At 43.1% G+C, this 26,897-nt stretch overlaps 1 protein-coding gene across 2 annotated transcripts in view; it reads left to right on the top strand.

Annotated features, from left to right (window-relative positions):
* The window catches only part of PHACTR3 (phosphatase and actin regulator 3), a 115,887-nt gene that overhangs the window by 82,609 nt on the left and 6,381 nt on the right, over positions 1–26,897 (top strand). For both annotated transcript variants that reach the window (XM_076352205.1, XM_076352207.1), the window contains exons 8-9: positions 2,065–2,218; positions 23,433–23,488. In XM_076352205.1, coding sequence (XP_076208320.1) covers positions 2,065–2,218; positions 23,433–23,488 — 210 coding nt within the window. The remainder of the gene's footprint in view (positions 1–2,064; positions 2,219–23,432; positions 23,489–26,897) is intronic.

Genomic DNA, 26,897 nt, shown 5'->3' with positions numbered 1-26,897 from the left:
TTAGACTCTAAGCTGGGTTTTGAGCTGATTATAGTGTCTCAAAAGTTTAATTTTAGACCACTGCAACTATCAGGAGACTTGTCCCTGCTCACACAGGGAGACCGTAACTACTCTCTGCCCCAGTCGTCCCAATATGTATGTGTGGATGTGGTATAGACTCCTCCCCTCTGCATAAAGAAATTCGAGATCAGCAGTGGTAATAACAACGTAGGTCCACAGATCCCTAGCAAATAAAACCCCAGTATTTGGGAATGAGAATCTATTTAGGATTTAGAATCTTGCCAACCTCCAGAGCATCCTTTAAAAAACAGACTTTAATCCTATCTCAAATGCCAAACAAAAATACCAATTAAATGTCATTTTCTTTAAAAATGAGATGACCTTTTCTAGAAAAGGTGAAGCATTAAATTAAAAAAACCTTTAAAGTAAAAGGGAACCAAAACAAAATAACCTCCTATTACACACCACGCTCCCAAGATGAAGCAAATACAAAGATTTAACTGTAGTTCCTGCGTACCCTCACAATTCTCTCAACCCCATCTGACTGGTGCTACTCTGCAATGATAATTCTCAGGCTCCACTGAAGCCCCGGGCTGGACACAGGAAAAGCCAGTACAGCACAGTAGAGGTGTGCAGGGATCTGGTGTAAATTTACTTGCTTACAACCTACCTGTGACATGATTGCTGGAAGACTGCAGTCCTACCAGTATGACTCGGCCGCTCGCTGGTTTTAATAGCACTTCCCTCTTCTTTCCCCCCCATCATAAGCAAGCTACCCCTCATCAAATATGGACATCACCTCAGACTTTCAGTCCGCATTTGAAAATAAAGATGGCTTTCTACTTTACAGCCATTTTATTGCGTACCTTTCCAAACACATGGCAAAATGATTTTATAAGCTCTGGAGTCCAATTTTCATTTGTTTAGCCTGCTGAAGTCTAAAGAGTTACACCAGAGATACTGAAAAACCTAAGCTTAAACACAATTCCCTTTAGTGAGAGTGAAAGGATGTTTCTAATGTCATCCGAGGGGCAGCATCAAGGACTCAACATCCAGTACACTGAAGAGCAGTAGACTCCTACTCAAAACAGTTGCTGCATGTTCTCCTATGAACAGTTCTTTTGTAATGGCAATGTTTTAGGTTGTCTGGTTTGATGGAAAACATGTGTTATCATATTTTTACAATAAGCACAACAGGTTATGCAATCACAGCAAGTATTTGTGTCTCTTATCGCCTGAATGCCCAATTAAGTTGCCAGCATTCTGCAAATCATCATAAAAGCTGGCCTTTTCTTTCATTCCTTGGAATATTTGCCCCTGCTCTCTTCAGAGGGAAAGGCCTAATGTCAACAGTATAGTACTGATTGCTAAATGAAATTCTGTTATGACACACTGTCACACTGGACAGGATGTAGACATACATAATGGCTTACATTTAGTGTTAGTTACACACTGTGTCTGATCACAATTCTGATTTTCTAATTTCTAATGACAGAAAACCAGAATGACATTTAACATATATCTATTTATATGTGTGTGTGTGTGTGCATATATACACACACACCCCAAGCAACAACTTCGATTGTTTCAGTTACCATTATCTATTCCTGGTTATACCTGGTGACCCAGAGAGGAAGGCGTACATGTGCCGGCCACTGAGCAATTCATTCCTTCTGCAAAGGAACCGCTGAATGGTTCAGGAAACAGGGATTGCTCTGGGCTATAGGGATGCTCAGAGGACTGAGGCAAGATGCACAGCCTTTGACTTCTAAACTAGTGACGTGAATCATGTCTCAGCCGCAAATAATTTTCACCTGAGAGCACTGCTTGCTTATAACGGCTAACAAAGATAACGGAGGAATATGATCCTTCTGCATTTGTAAGCAGTTTTGTCTGAGCCCTGCACAACTGTAGTGCTACTTACTTATATTAATGTGCATAACTGCTCATTGCACACTAACATACAGATCACTGTCACTCCGTAGGTTTCCCGCTCTTTGTATGTTCACGTTTCATCTCCAGGAGCTGTCTTTCTAATAACTTTCTTTTCAATGCATGTCCCAGGTACTTTGCCAAGAAAATGCAAGAAAGAACTGCTGGCAGTAAAACTACGAAACAGACCGAGTAAGCAGGAGCTGGAAGACAGGAATATTTTCCCAAGGAGGACAGATGAGGAAAGACAGGAAATCCGGCAGCAAATTGAAATGAAACTCTCGAAGTAAGTCTAAGAACAGGGAGGAACCTCCCTTTACAATGGAGTGTCCTCTGAGTACTGTCAGATGAGATGCTGTCACCCACCCCCAAATCCATTTCCTGCAGTGAATCATACACAAACTAATATAGCACATTATCAGCTGTCAATCAGTCACATGAAAAAAATTTTAACTCCCTCTTCAGTCAGGGTTCCCTTGATTTCAATAGAAAACAAGACAGAAGTCAATGTGGGAGACAAAATTCTGCCAAATCTACCTGCAGCTCCACTGACGTAATCAAGATTTTGAGGTCCTCCAAGAAGGCTAGTGCTTTAACAAAAATAATAACATAATTGTTTATTAACCTGATTTTGCTTTGTCAGTGCTAGTTGAATTTGAGGATAAAGGCAAGGGTTATAGCTACGTATTTACTTGAACAAGGGAAAGCTGCTGTATGCGTTGGTGGCTATATTTCTGCTTTAAGGAAGAAGCAACTTCAGCAGTATTGCCCTTACATGGGTAAGGTGTTTGTGTAAGTCGAGTTGCAGGGACAGCAGGGATGGTCTGGTTTTGATCAGTAACCAGGGCAACAGGGTACGAAAGAAATAGCATTACTGTGGCATGTAACCTAAAGCAAAGGTTTAAGGTAACTATGAGGCTCAGACTGCACCATTTGGTTTTTGTGTGTGGTTTTTTTTTTTTTTTTTTTTTTTTTTTTTTAAGAGCTACATTTGGATAGCTGCAAACATGAATATTTTAGATGAGACAAAGTGGATTGTTAAATAATCTGTGCTGCGCCTGCCCACATTGGGACGGTGAGCACTGCTCACCGCCAAAATGCTTGGAATCAAATTGAGAAACATGAACAGAAGTTCATTTTCAAGGCTTATTAAATATTAAATATCTCAAGCCTCTCCTGAAAGCAACATTTATTGATATTTAGGCTAGCTCATTCATGAGTGTGCATTTGATTAAACTTTACCTTAGGGGACAGGGAATGAGAAGCACACATATGGGTCAGAGCACAAGTCCTAATGGACCAGTGTTTACGGAGGAAAACATCACTGCCATCACCACACTTGCCCTCAGCTAAGAAACAAGCTTTTGAATGAACACAGATGAGATTTTGTGTGCACTTCATGATGCCCCTGCAATGCTGGAGATGGAATAATCACCTTCCTCCAGTCTCAGTGACTGCTATTTATTCTTTGTAGCATGGTAGCACTTTACACCCAAAGGAGAACAGTGCATTGTGCCAGTGACTGCACAAGACAGAGCAGATGACAGTCCCTGTCACAAAAAACATGTACATCCCTGTTGTGGTTTAACGCCAGTCGGCAACCAAGCACCACACAGCCACTTGCTTACCCTCCCCCCGCCGGTGGGATGGGGGAGAGAATCGGAAGAGTAAAAGTGAGAAAACTCTTGGGTTGAGATAAGAACAGTTTAATAATTGAAATATAATAATAATTAAAAAAAAAAAAATAAAAAAAATGTAATGAAAAGGAAAACAACAAAAAAGAGAGAGAGAGAGGAACAAAGCCCAGGAAAAACAAGTGATGTAACCGCTCACCACTCACTGACCGATGCCCAGCCAGTCCCCGAGCAGCGATCGCTGCCCTGCGGCCAACTCCCCCCAGTTTCTATACTGAGCATGACGTCCCATGGTATGGAATGTCCCTTTGGCCAGTTGGGGTCAGCTCTCCTGGCTGTGCCCCCTCCCAGCTTCTTGTGCACCTCCAGCCTTCTCAGTCGGCAGAGCACGGGAAGCTGAAAAGTCCTTGGCTAGTGTAAGCACTGCTCAGCAACACCTAAAACATCGGTGTGTTATCAACATTATTCTCATCCTAAATCCAAAACACAGCACTGTACCAGCTACTAGGAAGGAAATTAACTCTATCCCAGCCGAAACCAGGACAATCCCAAACAAGTAGAAAATATCACATGACAATTTACATTAAGTTCCAAGAGTTACAGGCAGAGCAAGTCATAGATGTGCTACATTAACACCCATCATCTTAGGAAGGAAAGTGTCATGGGATTTGACCATGGCCTTGATCATCTTGACCTTGCGAGCCTTGTGTATTCATTTCAGGGAAATATTTCAAGCTGCACTCCGATATTGTTAATTCCAGTATTTTGGCCAGTCAATTGCTCGTGAAATATCTTCATAGGTCAGGAGCCTAATTTTATGGCTCTAAGATACACAAAAAATGGTTTCCACGCCACTCCATCCCTAAAACCAAGTTGGACCATCACAGAGTATTCACTGAGTGAGATGATTATCTCATATCCAGCCACACCTCATACTGCTGAAATGCCGAGGTCACATCTCTTTTCAATACAGCCTGACTTCTCTTAGTGTCAAAGGTCTAATGGAATTGCAGCTTCAGGTGGTATAACTACAGGCTTCATCCCTTTTCTTTTCATTTACCATTTAGCTTGCTTAATAATGAGCCTAAAGAATTATTTTAAAGGAGGCATACCTGAAGTCAAGTGTCAGTACAAGGACTTAAAAAGGAAACTGCTCTACTGGTGAAGAAAAGGGATGGTCATTACTAGAAGCTAGGAAATGTACCGTCTATAGGTAAATGCAGAGAAGGAAGCCATACTGTCTGCTGTGGTCTTATTGAGCAATCTGTGGTGCAAGCTATTAGTATCATTGGTAATGTCTAAAGGATGGCTAAAAGCCATCTTTGTTCCAAGTGCTGGAAGACAGGCTTTCATTTAGCTCCTTCCTCCTGGAACATGGAAGATTCCGCGCATCTCGGGGAACAGACGGTGCAGAGATTGCTGGAATAGCCAGGAATGGCAAAACAGATTGGAAGCAATCTCCCACACAACTTCCAGCACATATGTGCACTGGCAGAGCTCAGCTCAGCTCTTAACTCATCCACCAGAATAGAACATGACCGTGCAAACAAGCTCAGGTGGTGGATGCATGCAGGGAAGTATTTACGCCAGGAAAAGCAAGTATGTGTGTCCCCCCCCCCCCAAAAAAAAAAAAAGTAAAAATGGGCATTGGTAAAGGCCAAAGAGTCAAAGCCCTAGAGATATCCCTCTGGAGTTTCTGACTAGGACTGACTAGGTCTCACGCCACAAAACCCAGACCACCCCAGAGTCCTCACTCAGAACACAACCTGGCAGTAGCGCGGAAATGTAACCACACTGGGCAGAGTGAAAATCTTGCGTGAAATTTTGAGGTCTTTAAATCCATTCATTTTACTGGTACTTGTGCAGCATAGTCTCTTCGTGACGACTTGGAAGTTTATAGCTAAGGAACGTACTGCTAAGCGTCCAGGCGTGAAGCACTGACCGGGAAATGGGATCCAATACAAATTTCTGTTCTCTGTATGATTTTGCCACTACCTATGCAGATAAGAGCACACTGCTGCTGCTGCACTAGTAACACTTTGATAACAGCAATGGGACTTACCAGCTCAGTTATGAATCCACAGGTACCATCAGGCTATAGGCCTGTACTTTAGCACAAAAGAATAATGTATGGGCAGATTAGGGAGTAGTTATTTGATGGCTGTCTGCATAAGAATGGCAAGTAAACAGACAGTTGTTTTCAAGATCAATATTTTTCAGCACATTTGTAGGAATTTGAAAGTCTATAGCTGTCTAGCAAATTGCCTCAGTCCCACAGCTAACACAGCCTAGCTCTGTACTCTGGAGGGAAAGCTGTGCTGACGAATGTAATGTGCAAAAGATACCGAATAATAATGTCTATGTAACTTCAAAAACAGGGAGACAAAAGAATAACATTTTCTCAAAACCGCTGTATTTTTTAAATGGTTCTGGCTGTAATACATTTCAACAGTAGTTGTGAACCTGCTGAGAAAACCAACTCTCAGCTATCGTGCTGATGAGTGTTTACACAGTCAAAGCTAAAATCCCTATTTTTCTTCACTTTCCCACTCATTCCATCTCAAAAGAGAGGTTGAGGAATTCTGTTATATCTTTTGGGCCAGATTCTACTTTTACAGCAGTGCAAGTCCACTGACTTCAGATTTATTATTGACTGACAGCAGCGTGAGTACAGATTCAAGTATTCATTTATGTGCATTGCTGCTTTTGACAAGTGTATTTCCCATATTTCGTGCTCCCAGCCAATTTAGTCTACCACTTGTTGCCGTGGAAACATGCACGTCTCCCTCCTCCTCCACCCAAAAGAGCAGTATTCCATTTTCCCCAGATTTCCCTTTCCAGTAGTGTTTCTCTTACTAATTCATGCATCCCCAGCGCCCCAGGCCATGGTGTGCACTTGCAATATTCTACTGTGCATTAGGTAACAGGGCTCCCAACAGGTCTTGGTTCCCATTATTATGTGTTCGGAGCGCAGATAATAAGCCCTCAATGGAATTCAGTGAATTGAGAGCTCTTTGTGTCAAGATGCAGAAAAGACATTTGCAAGTACGATTACTTGCAATAACGGCTTTCTGCCTTACAGACTCACTTTGTTCTAGAAGGGGTTTAAGCTGAAACCTGGGGGAGTAAAATAGTGGCTAGACTAAAGAGTGACGCAGGAAGAGGTTGTTTAATTAAATTTAATATCTGACTGTTTAGAAAGTTAGTGTTTGAACTGCCTGGGTGGCTGGTACTTCTCAAGTATGCCTTGTATAACCACAGTTAAAGACACTCCATTATTACTTAGTGTTTCAATGAAAACATGAATTCCCGGAAAAGATTATACTTGTAATTTTCACTTCATGTTCTGTTTCACCTCCTTGGATATTTGCATAAGTAGACACGATGCATTAAGCGGCACTTAAAAGATTACGGAGACAGGAATTCAGATACAGAAACGTGGGCATCAAAGGAGTCAGACAGGAAGAATGACGGTTTTGTGGACACAGAGCGGAACCAAAACTCACGAACCTAAAACTGATCTTTACTGCATTGAAAATCTGGCATGGGTAGGTGGATCATGCTGGGGCAAGGTTTCTTGGCAATGTAAAGTGAAAAAGGAGGTATCTTTATTCAGTACTTTACCACATCTGGAAATCTGTAGTTCTAGTGCTGCCCTGAGGTTCTTGGAAAGGCATTTTCAAGTTGACTTGCCCAGAAACTGCAGACGTAGCTAAATGCACACTCAGATTAGACCCTGGTTTGTACCTCAGCCTCACGTAACAGAGCGTGAAGTTCACAGTGCTGCTGGAGACAGAACAATACCAAGCAAACAGCACTACAGATTTGCAGCCTAAAAGCATAGAGCGTGACAGTTCAACACAGAGCAATCATAAAGGAAAAATTTACCCATTGACAAAACAAAAGCTGTGCCCCATCTCCCAAGAACGACATGTCCAGTGCCACTTCCTCACAGAAACATCTCAGGACAACTTTGCTCACTGAAAAGGCATCCGCCCTCCAGACCGAGAGATTCACTGGGAAACTGGGCTGAATTCACAGAACTTTGCGGAATATTTTATTTGATTTTGACCAAAAAGGGGGGGGGGGGCATATACAAACTACTAGCAGCTCTAATGCAGAAATTAAGTAGATACTGAGCTGAGCCCAGTTTAGAGACTAGTCTAAATTCTCCTGGAGGTTATCAAGATTTTTTGTTGAAGCTCAGACTGTGCTCAAACTCCCACTTGCTGAACTAGAAATCAGGGAACTGCCCTGATTTCAGAAGGCTGGGAAGACTTGACACAGATTTATTCCAGAGACAGAAAGGCAGGGGCAGGCACAAAGAAAAGATCAGCTGTCATCACTAATTAGCTGTGTACAATTTAATGCATTTCGTTCTTATTTGGCAGGAATCATCCAGGTAACCTTGTCACTGATGCTAAAAATAACCCCAGCAAGCACAGCGTGGGTGTCTGTGAAAGCCTCAGCTCCTCGCATGAGATGGGAGCTATATATAGAGCTACAATTCAATTCTGTGGGCGTGTGTGTAAGCCGAGGGAGTCTCCCGTTCTCTTTGCTCTGCACTAGACAGCAAGATGAGATGCTGGCAGTGGGGACCGGCTCGGGGGGGGGGGGGGTGGGGGTGGGGTGTGTGTGTGTGTGTGTGTGTGTGTGTGTGTGCGCGCGCGCGCTGTTGGAGATTTGCATGTGGCTGCAGTTTTTTATTAACAGCTTGCACAGTGCCCGAGTGCTTTTTAAACCTGGTGCTGTGTGAGGATTTGGGATTTTTTTTTCATGTTTTGTCCCTTTTCCATTATGGGCTGAGCTTTTCAGGCTACAGAAAAGAAAAATATTGCGGTGGATTGGGGGGGAGGATTGGAAGAATTGGGGAGGTGCAAGTGATAGCTGAGATTTTTTGGAGCTGCCTCCAGGATTTAGATGTCTGGATCCCATAGGCATTAATGTTCCCCATGCCCTTCCTTGGTGTCAGGCAGTGACACACAGTTGGAAATCCTGTTATGTACCCAGTGACAGGCAGCACTGGCCTTACAGTCAAGGGGGCTGAGGTTTAGTGTCTGCTGCCAGAGTTACTCTGAGACAGGATAAAAATCAGGAGGAAAGGGAGAAAGCTCGAGTTTTGTTAACATCTCCGAGCAATGAGTTAGTTTAGCCTCCTGTTTACAGGGCTTTTCAGGTCCAAGGGAGCTGCAGCGCAGCTCAAATACGTGTATTAGAAGAGGCTGAAGTACATCTGTACATGCCATACCTTAAGTACCCTGTCCCTTTCTCTTAAGGACTGAAGAGCTCTTGAGAAAGGTAGCCTTTGTTCCCTTTCAGGTATTACACTTGCAAAAATAGAATGAACTTCACTAATGCGAATCCCTGGTCAGCAAGTAACAAACTGAACAGCCCTGAGCGTGTGATCATAACGGACCCTCTGCACAGCAGCTCTTTAACCAGAGGTGCTTGCTTGCTTCGGTAATGAAGCACAGTGCATGCACAATTAATTATGGAGCACCTTATCAGCTCTGGGCAAGAGCCATGATCTGCAGCTGAACCAGAAAGAGCAATTTGCTGTCTCAGACCAGCCCACAGCATGTTTGGCAAGAAATTTTGAACACACTAATTCATTTATAAACGGTTGCAACAGAGAGGACTTAGTCCTGTGTGTTAGTTTTTGATTTGAACAACATGCACACGACTCAAAGCTGCTCTCAGTGCAGGTTTGTATTGCTAAGGATTCAGCATGCACCTCCTGTTGAAAATGTCGGGTACTTACTTTGTGCAAATACGGGGAAGTGTCATTGCAGAGGGCCGTTACTTTTGCCCGGGGACAAGAAAAAGTTTCACACGTCCAGGGCACAGCTGATGAGAAATTGTCTTCTGGGAAGACACTAACTCCTTGCACTGCTCTGTTCTACTTCCCTGGCTCCAGTGCCAGTAATTCATAATCAAACATATTTTCCATGGCACAGCGAAGGCAAGGGCAGCAGGTCAGTGCACAGCAGGGAAGGGAAGAGCAGAGCAGCAGGTGTAAACAGAGCGAGGAATATCCAGGGCCTTTTCTGGGACACAGAGTCAATTCCTCCAATAGGTATTCTAGCATAAGTGGCACATGTGAAAATAGAAATTTAAAGAAAAAAAAAAAAATCAGGGTTCAGAAGGCTGTAACGTATCACAAGGGAGCATAATTATGTAAGTGAACTTGCAGGAAAACTGCTAAAGCAAGTGTAATTAAATAAGGAAAAAACATTTTAGGGAAGAAAATAGTGCACTTGTTTTGCCCTGCCAAACTGCCTACAAATAGCAGCATGTGTTCAGGCTCAGATCCTCCCTCAGAAATTAGGCATCTACACATGCCTGAAGATCTGGGCCCTAGCCCTGTCAAGTGACAAGCAGTCATAAAACAAAATGGAAATCTGCAGAAAGCCAATAATGCTCTGTAATGCTGCACCTTACACTGGATTATGATTCAGGTCCTTAAGCCAGTTTGGATCTGCAGCACAAGTAATTACAGAAAGAAATTAATTTAATTTGCAGAGCTTAATCGATAGGGACCAAAGTGAACTGCTCTGGTTGTCACAGCCATTTGTGCTGTTTTATAACAAAAACCTGACCAGAACAAGGTGCTGTAGCAGTTGTGAGCTACTGATAACGGAAGGGTTGAGCAGTGATTCAGGCATTCATGGTGGCAGCCCTCACCGTTTGTGGGGATGGTTGCTGTATTGTTGAGATTCCTTTGGATTAGTTTTTTTGTTTTAAACCTGTTCATGAAATTCAGGAAAAATGTTTTATGCACTTAATGCCAAGCACTTACTTCACTGTAGTTGAAACAGAAGCAAGATGGGATGGACAGTGTGTATCTGAAAGACTATGAACTGGTGTAAGCAAAATCTCAGCCAGAAGGGGGTTTGGCTGTGTGTTTTCCAGTTTTAACGTACCCAATTTCAGACTTGCTGCTTGAAAGCACGTAAGAACAAAGAGAGAGGGCTAGTTTTGGGTTTGTGTTGGTGTCCGTCCCCCCCCTTTTAAACCTAGCCAACTTTATATGCAGACTGGATATAAATGAGTTTCACCATAACTGTTGCTGTGAATTGCCTGCAGAATACCAAAGCGGGTAGAATTAACTTCCACAAAATTTTTAGTGTGGCTTTTAGATTGGGGAAAGGAAGAAGACAAAGCTTTCTTACTGTGCGGTGTCGCGTTTGCACAGACCATACCTGGAGGGCATACAGCTAGTACCACAGCAGTACGTTATCACTGATTTACTGGGCAGTGTTGTCAGATGAGTCATCTGCACCTTTTCGTGAAGAACTGGAGCACGTTTTTGGACTCTCTTCCAAGAACTGGCTCACCACATGTGATCCAAGGAAACTGCAATTAATACAGTGCAGTTGCTAGCCCTCCAAATACTGTTAGAGTTACTACAGTTTCCTCCTCCTGCGGCTCTAAGCACAACTTCTGTAGTCTGGTTCATTCAAGATCTTAATTCCTCCCAGGAATGCTTTCATAAAGAAAAACTGGGTCAGTCTAGCACAGTTTCTACCTTTTTGAAATAACCTTAGAGAAGGCGAGGGGGGTGAAAAATGAAGGAAATAAATATCTAGAAAATAGGGAGGGGGGAAGGAGAGAAAACAGGTCAGAGCAGAAGGTCATTGTTTTTAATCAAGCACTACTTAATAAATATTGTACAGTCATATAAATTATTAAAATGTAGTTCTAGCTAAATCTTTTTGATTCCATTGCCTGTGCCCACCTGGCAAGCTGCAGCTGTATAATCAGGTCTTGTGGGGGTTTTCCTGTTTATTTGTGTAGCTTGGGAGCTACTTGGGTCAAACAGAGCACCGCAAGTTTCCTTCAGTATCTGTTTTTCAGGATAATTAACTCATCCAAGTGGCCAGCACACTTCCTTGACCTCTCCAGACTCTGGAGAGTGTTTTTCTTCCCTGGAAAGCACTCTTATTTTCTATCTTTTTCTTTAGTTGTTGCACGTAACACACCAAAAGACAAAAAAGGGACTCCCAGATTTATCAATCCACGCTCAAGTATTTATCCAGTGAAGTGAAAAAGAAACAGACAACACCTTTGGAGGTTGAGGACCTCCTTCTGTTGAAAGTCCATTTACGCAGAGGACTGTATCAAGGCAACTAGGAAACCCACCTGCTTGAAGAACCAGCATGCTGGTAAAATCTGAGTCTTAAATCACAGTAGAAACAGGTTATTTCAATCTAGTTAGTCCACTGTTGTACAAAGATGTCACAGTTATTTTGTTTTGTTAAAACTATACAAAATACTACTCGGCCAAGAGACAAACACCAGAATAAAAACAGGAGTGCCTCACTTGAAAAAAAGCCCTCAAAATCAAGACTACATGGCTCACAGATGAACAGCCATTGTCATTTGCTTGAGATGGGCATGTTCATTAAGCAAATTAAATTCTGAATGAATTAATACTTCATTAGTTTTTCAGAAATCATGTTAAAAAAAAATAAAAAGCCAGGATCTCACGACAGTCTCTGCAATAGACCAGCGGCTATCTGGAAAGAGATCAGGCTAATTTGAGGGTGTCTGCAAAAGCCATATTGTGGCCAGGCTACCCTGCAGCCTTATTACGATAATTATCACAGGGAGTGGCTACAGTGCTTCCAAATACCACCCAACAGGGGAAAAATCCTCCTTCTCAAGAAAAGGTTAAACAAGCCAGTACTAATGTGGTAAGGAAAGTTGTATTTATAGGCATCATGCAATTCAGTTCAAAGAAATCTTTTTGCAGCCTGTTTACAACATAAAGGAAAAAGATAACAGAGAACGATAGGCTTGTGGAAATACCAAGCTTAGGTCTACGAGGATGATCGGAGCAGGAAGCTCAGGGTTAGCAGGGACTTTCTGGTGGACTAGAGGCCCAGCACTCAAACGCAGCATTACCTGTTACTTGCTGTGCATCAGCTGCAATGAAAAAAAAAAAAAAAAAGCTACAAAAGGCTAGAAATCCGGCGTATGATGGAGGTCATTTGCAGAGAGACAAAGCCTGTTCTAGCTTTGATGAAGTCACTGCCACCTTCCATTGCTCTGCTTAGCCTCCCCTTATCCTAGCAGTTAGACAGCAGACCGAAAGCGACTCTAAGGAGACACGGATGTGGTAAAATTGAATCCTTTCCCAAGAACATGGAGACCTCACAAAGGTTTTCTGTCGCAGCCTTGCACTTTGACAGTAAAAGACAGTGTATGTTGTACCACAACAAATCATAGCACTAATGTCAAAACTAAATGCTCAGGACAATAGGAAACGTTACATAATTAAATTCTTACATTTTATTCAGTTGAGGAACCCAGATTTCAAAAGCTCAGAATTTTCTGTCCTGACTGAAATTTGCCAGCAACCTCTATTTGGATTTACACCACCATAAGCAAACACTGGATCCTAAACGGAACTAAGGAGGGTCCCAAAAAGCTTTGGGGAAGAGCAGACAGAACATGAGGATGACATTTTTAAATTCAAATCCTCTCTGCATTTTCACGTAAGTTAGCCTGTCTCTAATGCTCAGTGTCACGCTTTGTGGCATCAAGTGACAAGTCATACGCCTCACACAGCCCAATTTAAAACCAAAGAAAAACAGAATCACTAAAATACCATTTGCAATGGGAAGTGAATAAATCCCTGGAGAGTCTGCAAGTCTGGTTTTCCAGACAAGACACTTTGCCACATTTTCCTATTCTGTACAATAGAGATAACCACGTAGACCAGCTTTGCAGAGCGCTATGAGATCTGCTGATGAAATAACTACAAAACAGATGATTATTCCTGTCGTTGCGACCAGGAGACTCACACTCCTGCAGAGTGCTTGGGCCACATCTTTGCGTTGTCAATGGAATTTCTCATTTCACCCTGCATGCTGATAGCAGGAACACTCTTTGCATTGAAAATCAACAGAAAACCTCAAGAGAAATTTTGCAAAAAGCAAAAGATTAAAATAAAATAAATGGGAATGCAGTAAAGAAGCAGGATTCAGAGCATGCTGTGGGCAAAGGCTGCATGGCCCTGGCCAGCCTTGGTTAATGACAGCACGAGAGCAAGCTGTTGGTCTAGCTCTGTGCTGAAAAATGCTGGGCTAACAATAGCGTGCACGAGAGAAACAGAAAATAGTACAACAGATGGTGATATGCTTCCTGAAGGCAGGGATATCCCATCCTTTTGGAGATGCTGTGTGGGTGAGTGACAGGAGAGAACTAGAAAGTACTTGCGTTGCCAGGGAGAGCGTTCCCAGAGAGATTCCTGCAATTGGACAGCAGGTGTGCAGCCGTACATATGGTCCCAGCAGGGACTGTCTATCCCAGAAGCATTTGCAACTTCAGGAATCACTACCATTTAGTTTTTTCTTTAGGGATTACACAAAGCCAAGAGAGCGCTGCATTCTCCTTGATTTACTTAAGTGATTAAGAAAGCTATCCCCTGGTGTAAAGCCTGACACTACAACCAGTTTGAAAAGTGCAATGGCATGCCCTCACCTGTTCGGGTTTGAAGCTGCTGGGTTAGTAGGCTCACACAGCTTGATACCACCAGCTCTGGGGTAAATCCTTGCTGTTCCTTTATGCAACACCTTGCAATGGCAAATATGCCTGCAGATGTTTATTTGTCACTTCACAGACTTTGCAGATTGCCAAAGGGTCCTTTATATACAAATACAGGTTACAGGAACAGAGAAGTATATTCTCCAGAGCTCACATTGCATGGGGAAATTCTCAGCAGCTTGTACCCATGGCAAGAATGGCCATTCTCAAATCATTTTGCATTAAATGAGGGGGTGGAGGAGAGTTTATATATAGTCAGCAGAGGCAGGCTGACAAGCTATACATACCAATATTTCTTTTTCAAAGGAAAAACCACAGCAAATCCAGCTGTGGTTTCTTCCAGAGACCCAAATCCCACAGCTGTACATTGCAGTGGCATCTGTTGGTAGGGGCAACTGTTTATAGGTTAAGTGGATGGTATTGCAGGATCTTAATGCTAGCTGTGCAACAGTGAGCATCCTGGCTGAATTCAGGGTATTTTGGGACACTGCCATCCATGTACAGTATCTCTGTTCGATGGACTCTGAAACGTAGCTAGTGCTACAGTCTAAACTGACACGTCTTTCTGTCCTCCTGTCCCTGTTCCCTCTGACTGTGGTGGCTGAAATTGCGTTCCTGGCTGCCCAGAAGTTGAGTCATGAGCCTACAGACACTTCAGCTCTTTCAGGGCTCAAGGGTGGCTGGCAACCCAGCCTCAGTCTCCCTAGAGGAGGTCAAGAACAAGCATTGTATTAGGCATCATTTATACAGTGAAGTTAAAACCTAACTTCTGTTTTTTCTTTTTCCTTTTCGTACATATCATTACCCAGTAAGCACCCAGGAGTATGCAGCTGTTCCACTAGGAGTTTTGGAAAGCCTCAGTAAAGTGGCAGTCCCCGCCACTGGGCTAAGATTTGCTTCTGGTCTACTAGTGATTGACTCGCAGACTCCCTACTGTTGCTCAAGCAGTTGCTTTCAGAGTTGATTTTAGTATCACTTCAGCAGTGGCAGATGTCTTTATTTAAAATAATATAATGGTAATACATGCATAATGGGCTAGAACTAAAATCCTGGGATTTATTTAATTCCTCTTGTTTGCTTGTACTGAAGCATCAAACCCACAATGTTCTCAATTTGCCCAATTCTGAGATATGTAATGTCACTTTTTTTTTTCCCTGTGGGAACACAGGGCTCCAGAGCTTTACTCCTGCTTCGGGGGGGGGGGGGAATCTGTTGCTTTGCAGTGAAACATTATTCACCATTTTCAGTGACCTGCACAGTATGACCTAGATCATAACCAGCATGTGGTTTCAGTTGGAAGACCCTTCAACATACTCTAATACGCAGCCTTGAGCCCTCATCAACCTTCAGCGGAGGAGCTGCACTAGGGGTCTGCACCACTCGCTCTGTTATTTGAAGAGCGTGTTCTCAGCCATTTTTCTTGCTGACCTATTTTTAGCTTGAATGTATTCCTCAAACCAGTTCCTTGCCCAGCTGCAAGGCAAAGCAGAAGCAAGAGCAAGTGGTAGTGCTGCTTACGCTGACATTGCTACCAAGAGAAATATCAAACTACAAACTCGGAGCATGTCTTTGGCTAAATAATCAGTTGTACTTTTGTCACCCTAATGACTAAATACTGTAATTCTATTACAAACAGGACAGATCCACTATCTAGCAGCTCTGTTAAACCATAGGGTGGGGGAGCAGATGGAAGGGAGAGAAAAAAGCCCCTGTTCTGAAATAAGCAGCTATTACATTTACACCCTAATGCAGGCATGTTAGTTTTTGTATATTAACTAATAGCTCAACTGAAAATGAAAACTCTTATGTTACATCGGTCCTGGAATGTGCCACAACATTGTCCAAGAGTCCTTAACTGCATGGCGAGAGAGGTATGAAAGCAAAAGCCTCCTGAAGGTGATGGAAGGAAACTCAGCATCTCCACTGAACTTTGCAGCAGGCCTTTGAACTGAGAGACAGGCTCTGCTCTCCAGCTGTGTCTGGCCTTTCTTCCTCACACATTGAGAAAACTACGAAACCAAAGGTCAAATGCAGCGGGGCTTTCACAGGTGGTGAAAACTGTGATTACCGTAAAGCCTTCTCCATCTGAATCCTCTCACATAATTAGATACTGGCTCTGTTGGTGTATTTCAGCCCACACAGTGCTTATCAGTAAGTAACACTATGCAATGGCAAACCTGTCACAAGGATGTAGGTCATTCAGGGACACTGGGTTACGGCACAAGGGTCACGCTGGGCAAGTATGTAGTTTTTATGCCAACTGAAATCTGAACTCCTCCTTGCAGGGCTTCTATCATAGAAATTATAATGATGGACAACTGTAATTGCGTGGGAGATGAGTGACAACATAATTAACTGAACTCTTGCTGATTTTCAGTCTCGAAAATCCAGACAGAACTGAAGGCCAAACAAATTAATAAGATATGTAATTAAGGCAACATATATGGCCTCTGCATTTATCCAGTATCTTCTAGTGGACACTCAAAGGTAGTTTTCTTATTTGGGTGCAAAAAATAGTTTATAAAGGAACACAGACACAAATATGGGGCAATTTTAAAGCAGTAAAGTTTTTGCATGCAACTTGCAGAATCTACCGTACCAACTCACCCTTTTCATACTGCTCCTCAGCCTCCTATTATCAGAGAATTGCAGCAACTGCTCTTACCCTGTTACGGGAAATGCTGGCACATCACACAGCTACCACTTTTTACATGCTCCAGAATTACCTTGAGGTAAAAACAAATTTGTGTCTCAGTGTCTGCCTTCTAATTCTGTACAGACTGTAAAAGGCAAGTCCCTCCTACCAAGGATTTACTACTACCCATAATTGTACATTGCAAGCAGTACTGCACTGCCATAGTGCAGTGTGTGGGTGACTCAAAGCCCTGGCACACATCCTCTTCACAGCTACTTATAGGAAGGATGAAAATAAACTTCTTGTTGAATTGAACATGATGTTCTGGTAATAGAGATGCCAATTTAAGAGGCAGAGCCTTTGCCTCCTGATGGGCAGCAGGCACAAGCTGCTTTATGAGAAGCCAGCACAGGGCACTCCCATTTCTCCTTCCTTTGCCTGGGCTGGAGCTCCCCTGTGAGAGGGATCCTCCCCCCCCCCCCCCACTTCCCAACTCTAGCTGCAAAACTACCTGTCACAAGAGACAATCAATGCAATTGCTGCTGGCTACAGCTCACTTACTGAAAGCTGGATTGATTGCTCACTTGTCAGTCCAGAGTCCACGGGCACATGCACGTGTCCAAGTCTACCCAGTCTACCCCTCCCCTTGTAGAAGATTATCAGAATCACATGGATCTAACTAAGGAAGAACAGAAAAAGGATTCCAAAGTATGTCTTTTGGCTTCAGCTACAAATCCAAAAGAAATACAGTTTTATGACAATCATACATACAGACACCGTGCAACAGACTCTTTGCAAAAATATATTTGGGAAACAAAGGAACAGATTTTGGGGACAGATAAGAAACCCCACAAACCAAGAACGCGAGCTTTTTTGCGCTGGATTCTGCTGAACACTTGTTGCTAGGGTCTGCCAGGCAGGTGAGACTGCGGACTGGTAAGAGGAGCTAGAAAGGAAGGACTGTCCAAGGTGTGGGAAGTCAGCATAGCCCCATACGCATACAGGTGGGCTGTACCTGTTCCAAATTTGTCTCTCATCAGCTATTCAGTGCCTATACCTGTAAGCCCACAGCCTGCTGTGGCTTTGCTGAGATGCAGTTCCCACAACGGACAAAGCAGACACTGCTAAGGTTAACTATGAGGACAGAGAACGTGGCAGCATCTGCTGCTTGTAGGACATATTGATGCATTGCCCCCATCTGATAGCAGACCCTGGGATCTTAGCGACCCGCAAATCCTCAGACTGCTGAGGATTCAGAGCCACCTGTAACAGTCCAATACCATCAACCTTGGTGTAATGCTGGTCCCAAGACATTAATTCCCTTGAATGTGAAGGAGACAATCTGTATGAAGTAAATACTGAGCTATTGATCAGCAGTCACAGGCACGTGTGAGAGTCGCTGGGCTCAGGAACATGTGACCTGGCTCCAGAGGGGACAAGCAATTAGTAGACTCTAGTGTCTGTACTTGTGCATGTGTCGAACATGTTAGTTAGCAGGACCTCAAGCAGGACTCGTGGCGGACGGCTGCAGCCCATTCCACCAGACCAGCCAACAGAGACTTCCCCACCCATCGGGCTGGCAGGGGCAGTACTCGTTATCACCCTGGGCAGCCTGTTTTGCTACAATTATACACCACACGTGTACTGTCAAGGGAAACAGCCAGACAGGCATAGATTTATCGCCCCTCTCAGAGCCAGCGTGGAGCACTCATGAGCATCACAGGATTCCCATGTGCACATTGCATGGAGAAAATAAGTATCTTCAGGCCATGTGCAGACTCTCAGCACCCGCGGTACTTTGAGACCAAGAGCGCACATGGCCGTACCTGCAGAGTGTTCTTGGGGAGAACCACAGGCAACTGAGCTAACCTTCAGTGACCTGCTCCTCTCACCCTCAGAAGTAACACTGCAGAGGACGTGGGAGCAGACCAGGTCTTTGGCTTCTGAGAGATGGGAATACAGAAATTTATCCAGTTATCTTTCCGAGCCCAAATTACTGGAGAAAACATTCTAAAGGTAATCTGAAAATACCCCTAGAACACTCCCCAAACTTCAAAGAGCTGAAGAACACCTGGTGCTTGAAGGTTTATGCTCGCTTTGCACAGAACAACAATAACACATAAACTTTGTTATTTTTCTGAACTTAAGAAACAGCTGTCCGTGTAGTGTTGTGTGTCGCCCCCCCCCCCCAACTTATGGTGACTGCTTTAGCATTATGATAAAATATTCAGCTTTTGGTCTCTCTCCAAACTTGGAGCATCACTGAGACATGTACAGCAAACTCTGAACTGTGTCCAAACACCATTTAGAGGGAAGCGACGTTGGTGCCTCCAGTTCTGCTTGGTTTCCCTGAGGCAGCTGCAGTTGCCTCAGCTGAGACACTGCAGGTTCAGCTTCGCTTACTTTGCTCTTGGCATCCCTTGGTTTAAGCTAATGGGGAAGCAAATTCCTGAAGCGCATACCCTTAACATGAGACCATAGCAATATCAATGACAGCCCATGCATTTATACCATGGGGGATCTGGGCAGAGATAGGACTTGCCTGTGAGTTACTTAAGAGTTTTCAAGAAACTTTCAAGACCCTTCCAAAAATGGCTGGCCCTGCAGAGGTACTCAGAGGGAACACCCCTGCCTCAGCAGACAGCACAAAAATACACAAACCTAGGTTTTAACATCACCCGAGAACACAACAGCATTAATTAGATGCTTTTCCCAAAAGCAAGAAATAAATATCTAAATTTAAATCAACTGAAAAAAAGCCATTACTGCAACACAACAGAAGTGGTGCACTACATTAATGCTCCCAGCAGAGCTTACAGTCACCTCACTGAGGTGAGTCCCATGTGGGGCTATGAGTCCCCAGGTGAAAAAACAACAGGAACAGAAAATGCAAGACTCACACATCCATGTCCACATTGCAGCAGTGCTGGAGTCTCATACCCACCTCAGACCTTCAAATGGCTCCTACAACTAGAACTGCAGAGCAGCATGGCACCCAGCCTGGATGCAGGCTGGCCCCAGGGTGGAGCCCTACAACTGCCCACCCTCAGGTGCAGGTACTTTGCTGAACCCACAGGAAACGAGCCAGGACTCCACTTTGCCTCAAAATGGCCTGTGGCTCTGTAATACAAAATCCTCTCTGGGCAAAGCTTGCGGAGATCATCCACGGCCTACTGAGGGTTCAGTTTTTAGCCTTCACAAAGGCTCCTTTGTGGCAGGTGCCTGCTTCATCCTCCAGGATCACACGCTGCCTCCCCTGCTGCGATGCGGTCTGCTGATAATCGTTATTCAGCTGGAGTTTGTTTCCTTTAAACATAGGAGATTTGAGCATCCCCTCTCTAGAGCTTTAGTCTCTCGGTCCCTGCTTCCTGGCCTGCACTCCCCAACAACGATGTGAGGAGAGCCGGCTGCCATTTTCCTGAGGCATGGTGGTGTTTCAGAGGCCACGGCACTGCCTCTCCACAGGGCCGGACGGCCGCCTTCTGAGGAAGCACACCGAGCTCAATGCGCAGGGGGTGTTTCCTGGTTCTGTCAGAGGCAGGATTTCATATTTCAACAGCTTCAGAGAAAAATATGAAATAAATATCCAAAATAGAGCACTTGTTCAGGAGAGCACACGGAGCCCCACGGTGCCCAGAGAACAGCTCACCCAGGCAGAGGCACAAACCCATCTGAAACAGTTTCTTACTTAAAAGCTCCCTTCAAGAGGAACATGCATTTTTGCCAGGGGTAACCTGCAGCTTCCCCTGCGCTACGCTGAGCCGCTGACCTGACAGGGGCCCTCAGAAATGTGTTTGTCCTTATCTTGCTCTGAGCCCGGCTGCAGGCAAGTTTTGAGGGAAGTTGGTGGTATCTAGGGGGACTGCAAGTCCCCTTCCGAGGAAACAAAGTGCGGCTGGGGCAGCCCGGCTGGGGCTGCTTAGACCCTCGTGGAGGGACGAAGCACCCTCTTCCATCCTCTGAAAGCAGCTGAACAACTCAGGCAGGATGGGCTCTGCTTGCACAGTTAAATACCCGCAGCAGCAACTAGTTTCTTGCTATGATGGACGATCAGGCAAGGCAGTGCACTCCACGAGCAAGCACGCTCCTCTCCAGACGTAGAAAAGACCCTCCTGCGGAAGGGGCCTCTCACCTCCTGATTTACTCCAGCGCAGCTCGGCAGAGACGCGTGGCCCCCCGGCCCTCGCTCGCCCAGCTGGGCCGTGCTCACTGCTGCTTCCCCCCGTTACAGTCAGCAGCCCTTGGTGGAGACATCTGGAGTCCTTCACCTTCACCGACCCGGGTGCCGTTTCCCCTCCGCCCGGAGCCCAGCCACCATGCAGCACAGCTCTCGCAGCGGAGGAAGCAAACAAAAGAGGTTTCTGGGCAGAGAGAGGCTTCTCCTGAACAGAAAAAATAATAAACAATAGTGCCTATGCCTTGGTAGCAACAATGTCAGTATTGTTGCCACTTCTCATTGTTTGATCATGGCTCTCGCTATATTTGGTGTTTTCACTCTATCCCCAGCTTCCTGAAATCCTGTTAGAATTTTAGTTTGAAGAGAAGTCCACATCTAGTTTCATGACTATGACAAAAAGCTTGGAAGTGTGGTCCATATCTGAAAAACTCAGGAAAAAAACCACAATGCCCTCTTGTGCATATATATGCCTGTGTATATCTGCACCTTTTCCTTCTGTTGTGGGTAAAGCTGAGGGTGTGCACAAATACGTTGTCGTCTCTGGGCACCTCCCATGTATTTATCAAAGCCAAAAGGGAAATAGGGTTTTAAATAATTAACCATCGTACATATTAGAACTATATATATAAAAAAATATACGAGCATTCATATGCATATGCATTCTCATGCTGCTTTAATCATTTCTGTTAGGCTTTTAATCCCCCAGTTTAAAAGGGGCCTCTGAAATCTAATGTACAGATTCTGGGAGGATCTATAAATCTCGCATGGAAGGGCTGTAATTAAGAACGGCTTGAGAGAGAGGCATGTAAGCAGCAGGTCAGGTGGACCTTTCATTTGCAGATAAGCTCTCCGAGTAAGTCATTCTTCCCTGATTTATATTATAAAATGCACATTAATCTCTTTCAAATAAAACCTAGCCAGAGTTGTATCATTTCTGAGACGAATGAGTGAGGAGGGAGGGGTCCAAGGTAACAGGAGTTAAAAATACATGTTTAAAGCCTTTAGTAGGGCATTTCAGCATCATTCCTGTTTCAGTTTGGATTATTGCAACTTCCACTGCTGGAGTATCTGAGTCATTATTCCAAAAAGAAATCCAGAGGCCAGGAGAAAAACCTTAGGTGATACAAAATGTAGGTAGGAAGAACGAGAGTTAGGCTGTAGGTGTTTCTAAGCACAAGAGCTCATCATCTAAGTTTTCTGTTGGTGTTAATCTGGTATAGTAGTTGTGATGCCTTCCTGTTGCCAAAGATGAGAGCTTTCCCAGTGATCTCAGGGAAATTAATTAAAAAACGATAAGGAGTTGCATTCATATTTTGGGCTGTTGGTCTGGTAACGTGAATGATTTTGAAGGTATATTTGATAAGGCTTACAAAACAAGGAGAAATTAGAATCAATACTTTTACCGGTTCTTTTACAGTCTGTTAACAGTTACTTCATTTTTTCATCTCTTGTATATTTGATAAAATGTAGATCTTGTTATAGCATCACTTTATAACCATTCCTTTATTTCCTGTACACAGTAGAGGGATAACTACTGCAGCAGTGGTTTGCAGTGTGGTCCCTGCTCTGAGTATTTCTTTGTCCCTGTAACTTCATCTCTGGCTTGGCAGCATCTGCTGGAGAGGAAACGATGAGAATCCTTAACGTTGCCAGAACGCAGGCCAGAAAGCAGCATAAACTCTTTCCGATCTGCTTGCTGGATCATTACTTGAAAGCTAGCAAATGCAGTGTGTGTGTGTGTCTGCCTAGGGGAGGGGTTCAATTACCTGAGATTCTCTGCAGATATTAGCAGTGTCTCGTGGGGAAGTCTCATTTAGTATGCAGAATGAAATCGCTGTGGCACTGATCATATGATTCGAAGACTCAATCCTGAAGCAGCACTACTGAAAAGGGGAGGTGAAACTGCATAAGACACTCCGTTCAGACAGCATGAGGCTGTGAGCAGCACACGAATTTTATTCAGCAGGCAGGAGGAGAGCTGCTGGATTGGTCTGTTAGATGTGTAGTCGGGAAGCCACAGGAAAGCTTTATTTCTGGCAAGTCTGCATTTTGTCAGGATGCACCACTGGTGTTACTAGAAAAAAGGAAGCCCGCTGCTACGTGGGATTAAAAGGTAGAGGCAGTGATAGCTACGGAAGATCACTGTGAAACTCATTTGATAACCACCTTAAATATCCCCTCAAGAGTGAATTTAACTGTTGGAGAGCACTGGTTCCAACTGACTGACTGGAAAGTATGGTGAAAAGGATGCACGTTCTGAGGAAGCGTTTCCCTGACAGCAGAGCAAACTAGAGGAGAACTTCTACCTGCATTGCTGACATTTGGGAAAAATAATATAAGAAAGCATTCTGGTGCCAGGAGTCTTGTATTTTTTTCTTTCTGAGTCCTGGAGAGGGATTTTGTAGTCCCCTCCCTGAGGAAAACACCAACCAGAACTCAGAATACCGCAGACTTTCCAAAGAACAGGCATGGTACAAAATGTGATTTTGGTGTTTTTCCGCAGGCGACTCAGCCAAAGACCTGCTGTTGAGGAGCTAGAAAGAAGAAACATACTTAAACGTGAGTATTTTTTTCCTAAAGTATTTTGTATGTGTTTGTTGAAACCAGTGATTGCATTTCTAGAACATATTATTTTTAAATAGACAAATTCATTCACTGGGATTATTTTCTGTACCTAAAAGTTTTAATTTTTCATGTCCTGGGTTTCAAATACTGTAGGAATCAGAATTTACAACTTGATAAAGGCATGCAGTTTAGTACAGAAAAGAATGACTTGTTCAAATTGAGGCTTTCAAATAATTTTCATTCTGATTACACTGTTATGGATGTCTAGGAGGGGAATACAATCTCAGTGTCACACAGTGCAATGAGAATTGGACTGACATTTTTCAACATGTGGACTGTCATGGCAAACTGTACGCTGAATACCACCAAGGCTAAAGTGGAATGGAGGAAGCATCCTTGCAGAGGTGTGATTCTCCTAGCAAGTACATTTGTTCATATCATTAGAGACCTTCCCAAAGACAAGTCAAAGAAAGATCATTCTGGGATACTAGAGTTATTAGAGGGACGGTTCCAGGCCTGTTATAGATGCTGCCACAGGCGAATGTTCTCAACATCTCTCAAATAAACACAAGGCAGAAACTTGCAACTCTTTTCCTAAAGATTGGTGTTCTGACCCGGGGATCAAACAAGTGATGAACATAATCCCTTTCCTTACAAGTGCTGGGAATCCTCTAAGTTAGGGGAAGGTGAGAGAGAGCTTTGAAATTGTCTCCATTATGGGTCTCAGACAGGAGAAAGGGGGAGGCCATCTGCTTGAAGGAAAAGTGTGTTGCTTCTGTTATTTTTGTGGTCTATTTAGTGTTGAAAGACAACCACCAGAATGATGTGAACAATAGTTTGTTGCTCATTAAACAAGCATAAAACATAAAGCCACATAAATTTATGTCATACAAGCAATGCTGCCTATGCTATTTAATTCATATTTAATTATTAATGTGATTGTAATTTGCTAGGAAAAGAGTTACCTGCATTTTGTTACCTAAAATTTAATGTCTCAGAACTTTCTTAGTAGTTCATAGAAAAAACCTTACGCTCTTGCCATTGAAGTTATTGGGGATTTAATTTCAGTTTTAACACAAAGGAATTCCACAGTCAACTTATATTTATCGGTATTTTCAGTACTGTTCCAATGCATATATTGCACACGGTAAAATTAGATGTATCTAACCTGTGCATAGCTAAATGAGAAAAAGGAAACATTCTTTGCAAATGTGAATGGATGAACTTGGCCTAACTTCACCTGTCATCTACCACAAGAGACAAGAAAAAGCAGTAACCCAAGATTCTGAAATACGTGGGGCCAGATTTTCAAGAGTCAGTGCCCAAGATCTCTGAAAATCTGTTTCTTTGGGTTTTTTTCCTGGCTAAGGAAGAGCTGATCTCTACTGAAAAAAAATCTGCTCCTTTATGTTTACTTTTTGAAGTGTGCTGGTTACATCCTTAATCTGGGTTAAACTGACCAGCTTTAATAATAAAAAAAGTTTCAATACATTCATATAATGAGCTTAGAGGGAGATAAAGCAGAAAGAAGATAAAGCAGAATTAAAGATATTTCCTGAATGCCAGCTAAACATACTGGTCTAGATTTGTATCTCATTTAAAGAGCTCCCAGCATGAGCAAATTTATTGACTTCAGTTCAGTTGCTCAGGCTTTATACAGGTTCAGCGGAGATCAGAACCACTTCTGTTTTATTTACCTCTTCCATTATATAAAAAGCTCGGTATCTTGTAAAGAGCTAAGGTCATCACTTAGCTGTGTCAGTTGTAATCTTAAAAGGCTGGACAGATGCAACAACTCTAGCCTCAGTTTTGAGTGAATTTGGAAATTAGTAAAGTCTCCTTTTATTAATAGGGATATCGACATTCTTGTTATGGACTTTAAAAACACCTGGATTGGGTCTGACATGCAAAGCTGTAGCGGTATAAATGCCCTTCAGTAAAATCACTACAACCTCCTCCAGGTTGTGAGGGTTTGTACAGTTGCGTCTAAGTTCCCTAACACCTTTGATGTTCATAATACATACTGCTAACGGAAGCAGTGCTACCCCCAAAGCTGTTTTAAGGACTAATAATTCACATTTGTACAACTCTGTCAAAATGAGAAGCATATTGCAAGTGCCTAAGTGCAACTGCTAGGTTATTTTAAAACAGATCTCGGTAAGATTAAAAAAAGTGACTTCTTATCTCCCTTAGGGAGATGTTTCTGAGATAAAAGCAACACTTAAAAAGCCAACTTAAAGCCAACGCTTTCTTACAATTTTGTTGATCCTCTAAGTCCTTCACTTGAACTATAGAAACACCGCTGGTTTACCACAAAGCATATGGAAAGCATATGAACTAAAATCACGACCCAGGTGTTCACACGTGTTCTTCCTGTATTCAAATGAAAGCTGACATTCGCATTCAAGAAGGCAGCATCTCTTAAATCACACTGTACAATCCCCGGTTCATTCTTAACACCAGGAATTGTTTTAGTGTCACGCACAGCTAAGAGTTCCCTGAATAACTCACAGAGCAGCAAAATGAATTACAGTACTGCACATGCCACTTCATAATTGGGAGCGTCACTCTACTGAGATTTATAAACCAGCCCTCACTAATGAATGGATCTAAGTGTAGGCAGAGTGATGTTGATGGGAAAAACCTCTCTGGTTTGTCTCTGTAATAACGCCTGAGTTTTATAATGCCCTTGCTAGCATTTCCTATCAACTCTTGTTTTATTTTTTCTAAAAGAACTATTTCTTTTGTTTCTTGAAGCTGGGAATAAGCACTGAACCTGAGTGGATGTCTCATAGAAATGGGTCACTATACATGTTTAGTATATTTGGAAAAGCCTTTTTTGATCAGAAATGTGTATTTTTGGGTTTTCTTCAGGAATTCTCTCAGTGCATATCACAGTCATACCTTAAAAAGGCACTACGCCACAGAAAATTCTCTTCTTTTAATAAAACTATGTAGATACGAATATCTACTCTAAAAGGGATGAACTAAAACTGAATGAAGCATATTAGTAAGTTCTTGCAGGTATCTCTACATCTTAAAATACACTCTACTTTTTAAAGCCTGTTCTCCTTTTAAACATTCCAGACGTAAACAGCTGCTCATCCCTGACAGAGCACTAATTTTAGCTGTCCTATTCTCTTTTAAATTTGTGTGCCTTGCCACCGAATTGTAATAGAGCACATTATAGCATTTTAGATTCATTTGATTTACATTTCTACTACAGCCAGTTGTAGCTATGCACTACTATGTTATTTTAAATAGATACTTATGATTGCATTTCAGTGTAATCTAATGAGCGTAAAATTAGGGAGAAGAATACTTCATTACTGAAAATATCACTTTGGAAACTCATCTGCAGTGCTAGTGTTTTTTCAAGGCGTATTAAAAATCACGTGTGTGC

The sequence above is a fragment of the Aptenodytes patagonicus genome, chromosome 14 (genome assembly GCF_965638725.1).
Source record: "Aptenodytes patagonicus chromosome 14, bAptPat1.pri.cur, whole genome shotgun sequence".
Lineage (NCBI taxonomy): Eukaryota > Metazoa > Chordata > Aves > Sphenisciformes > Spheniscidae > Aptenodytes > Aptenodytes patagonicus.
Note: the sequence above shows the minus strand (reverse complement) of the source record. Positions and strands in the feature narration are given on the sequence as shown.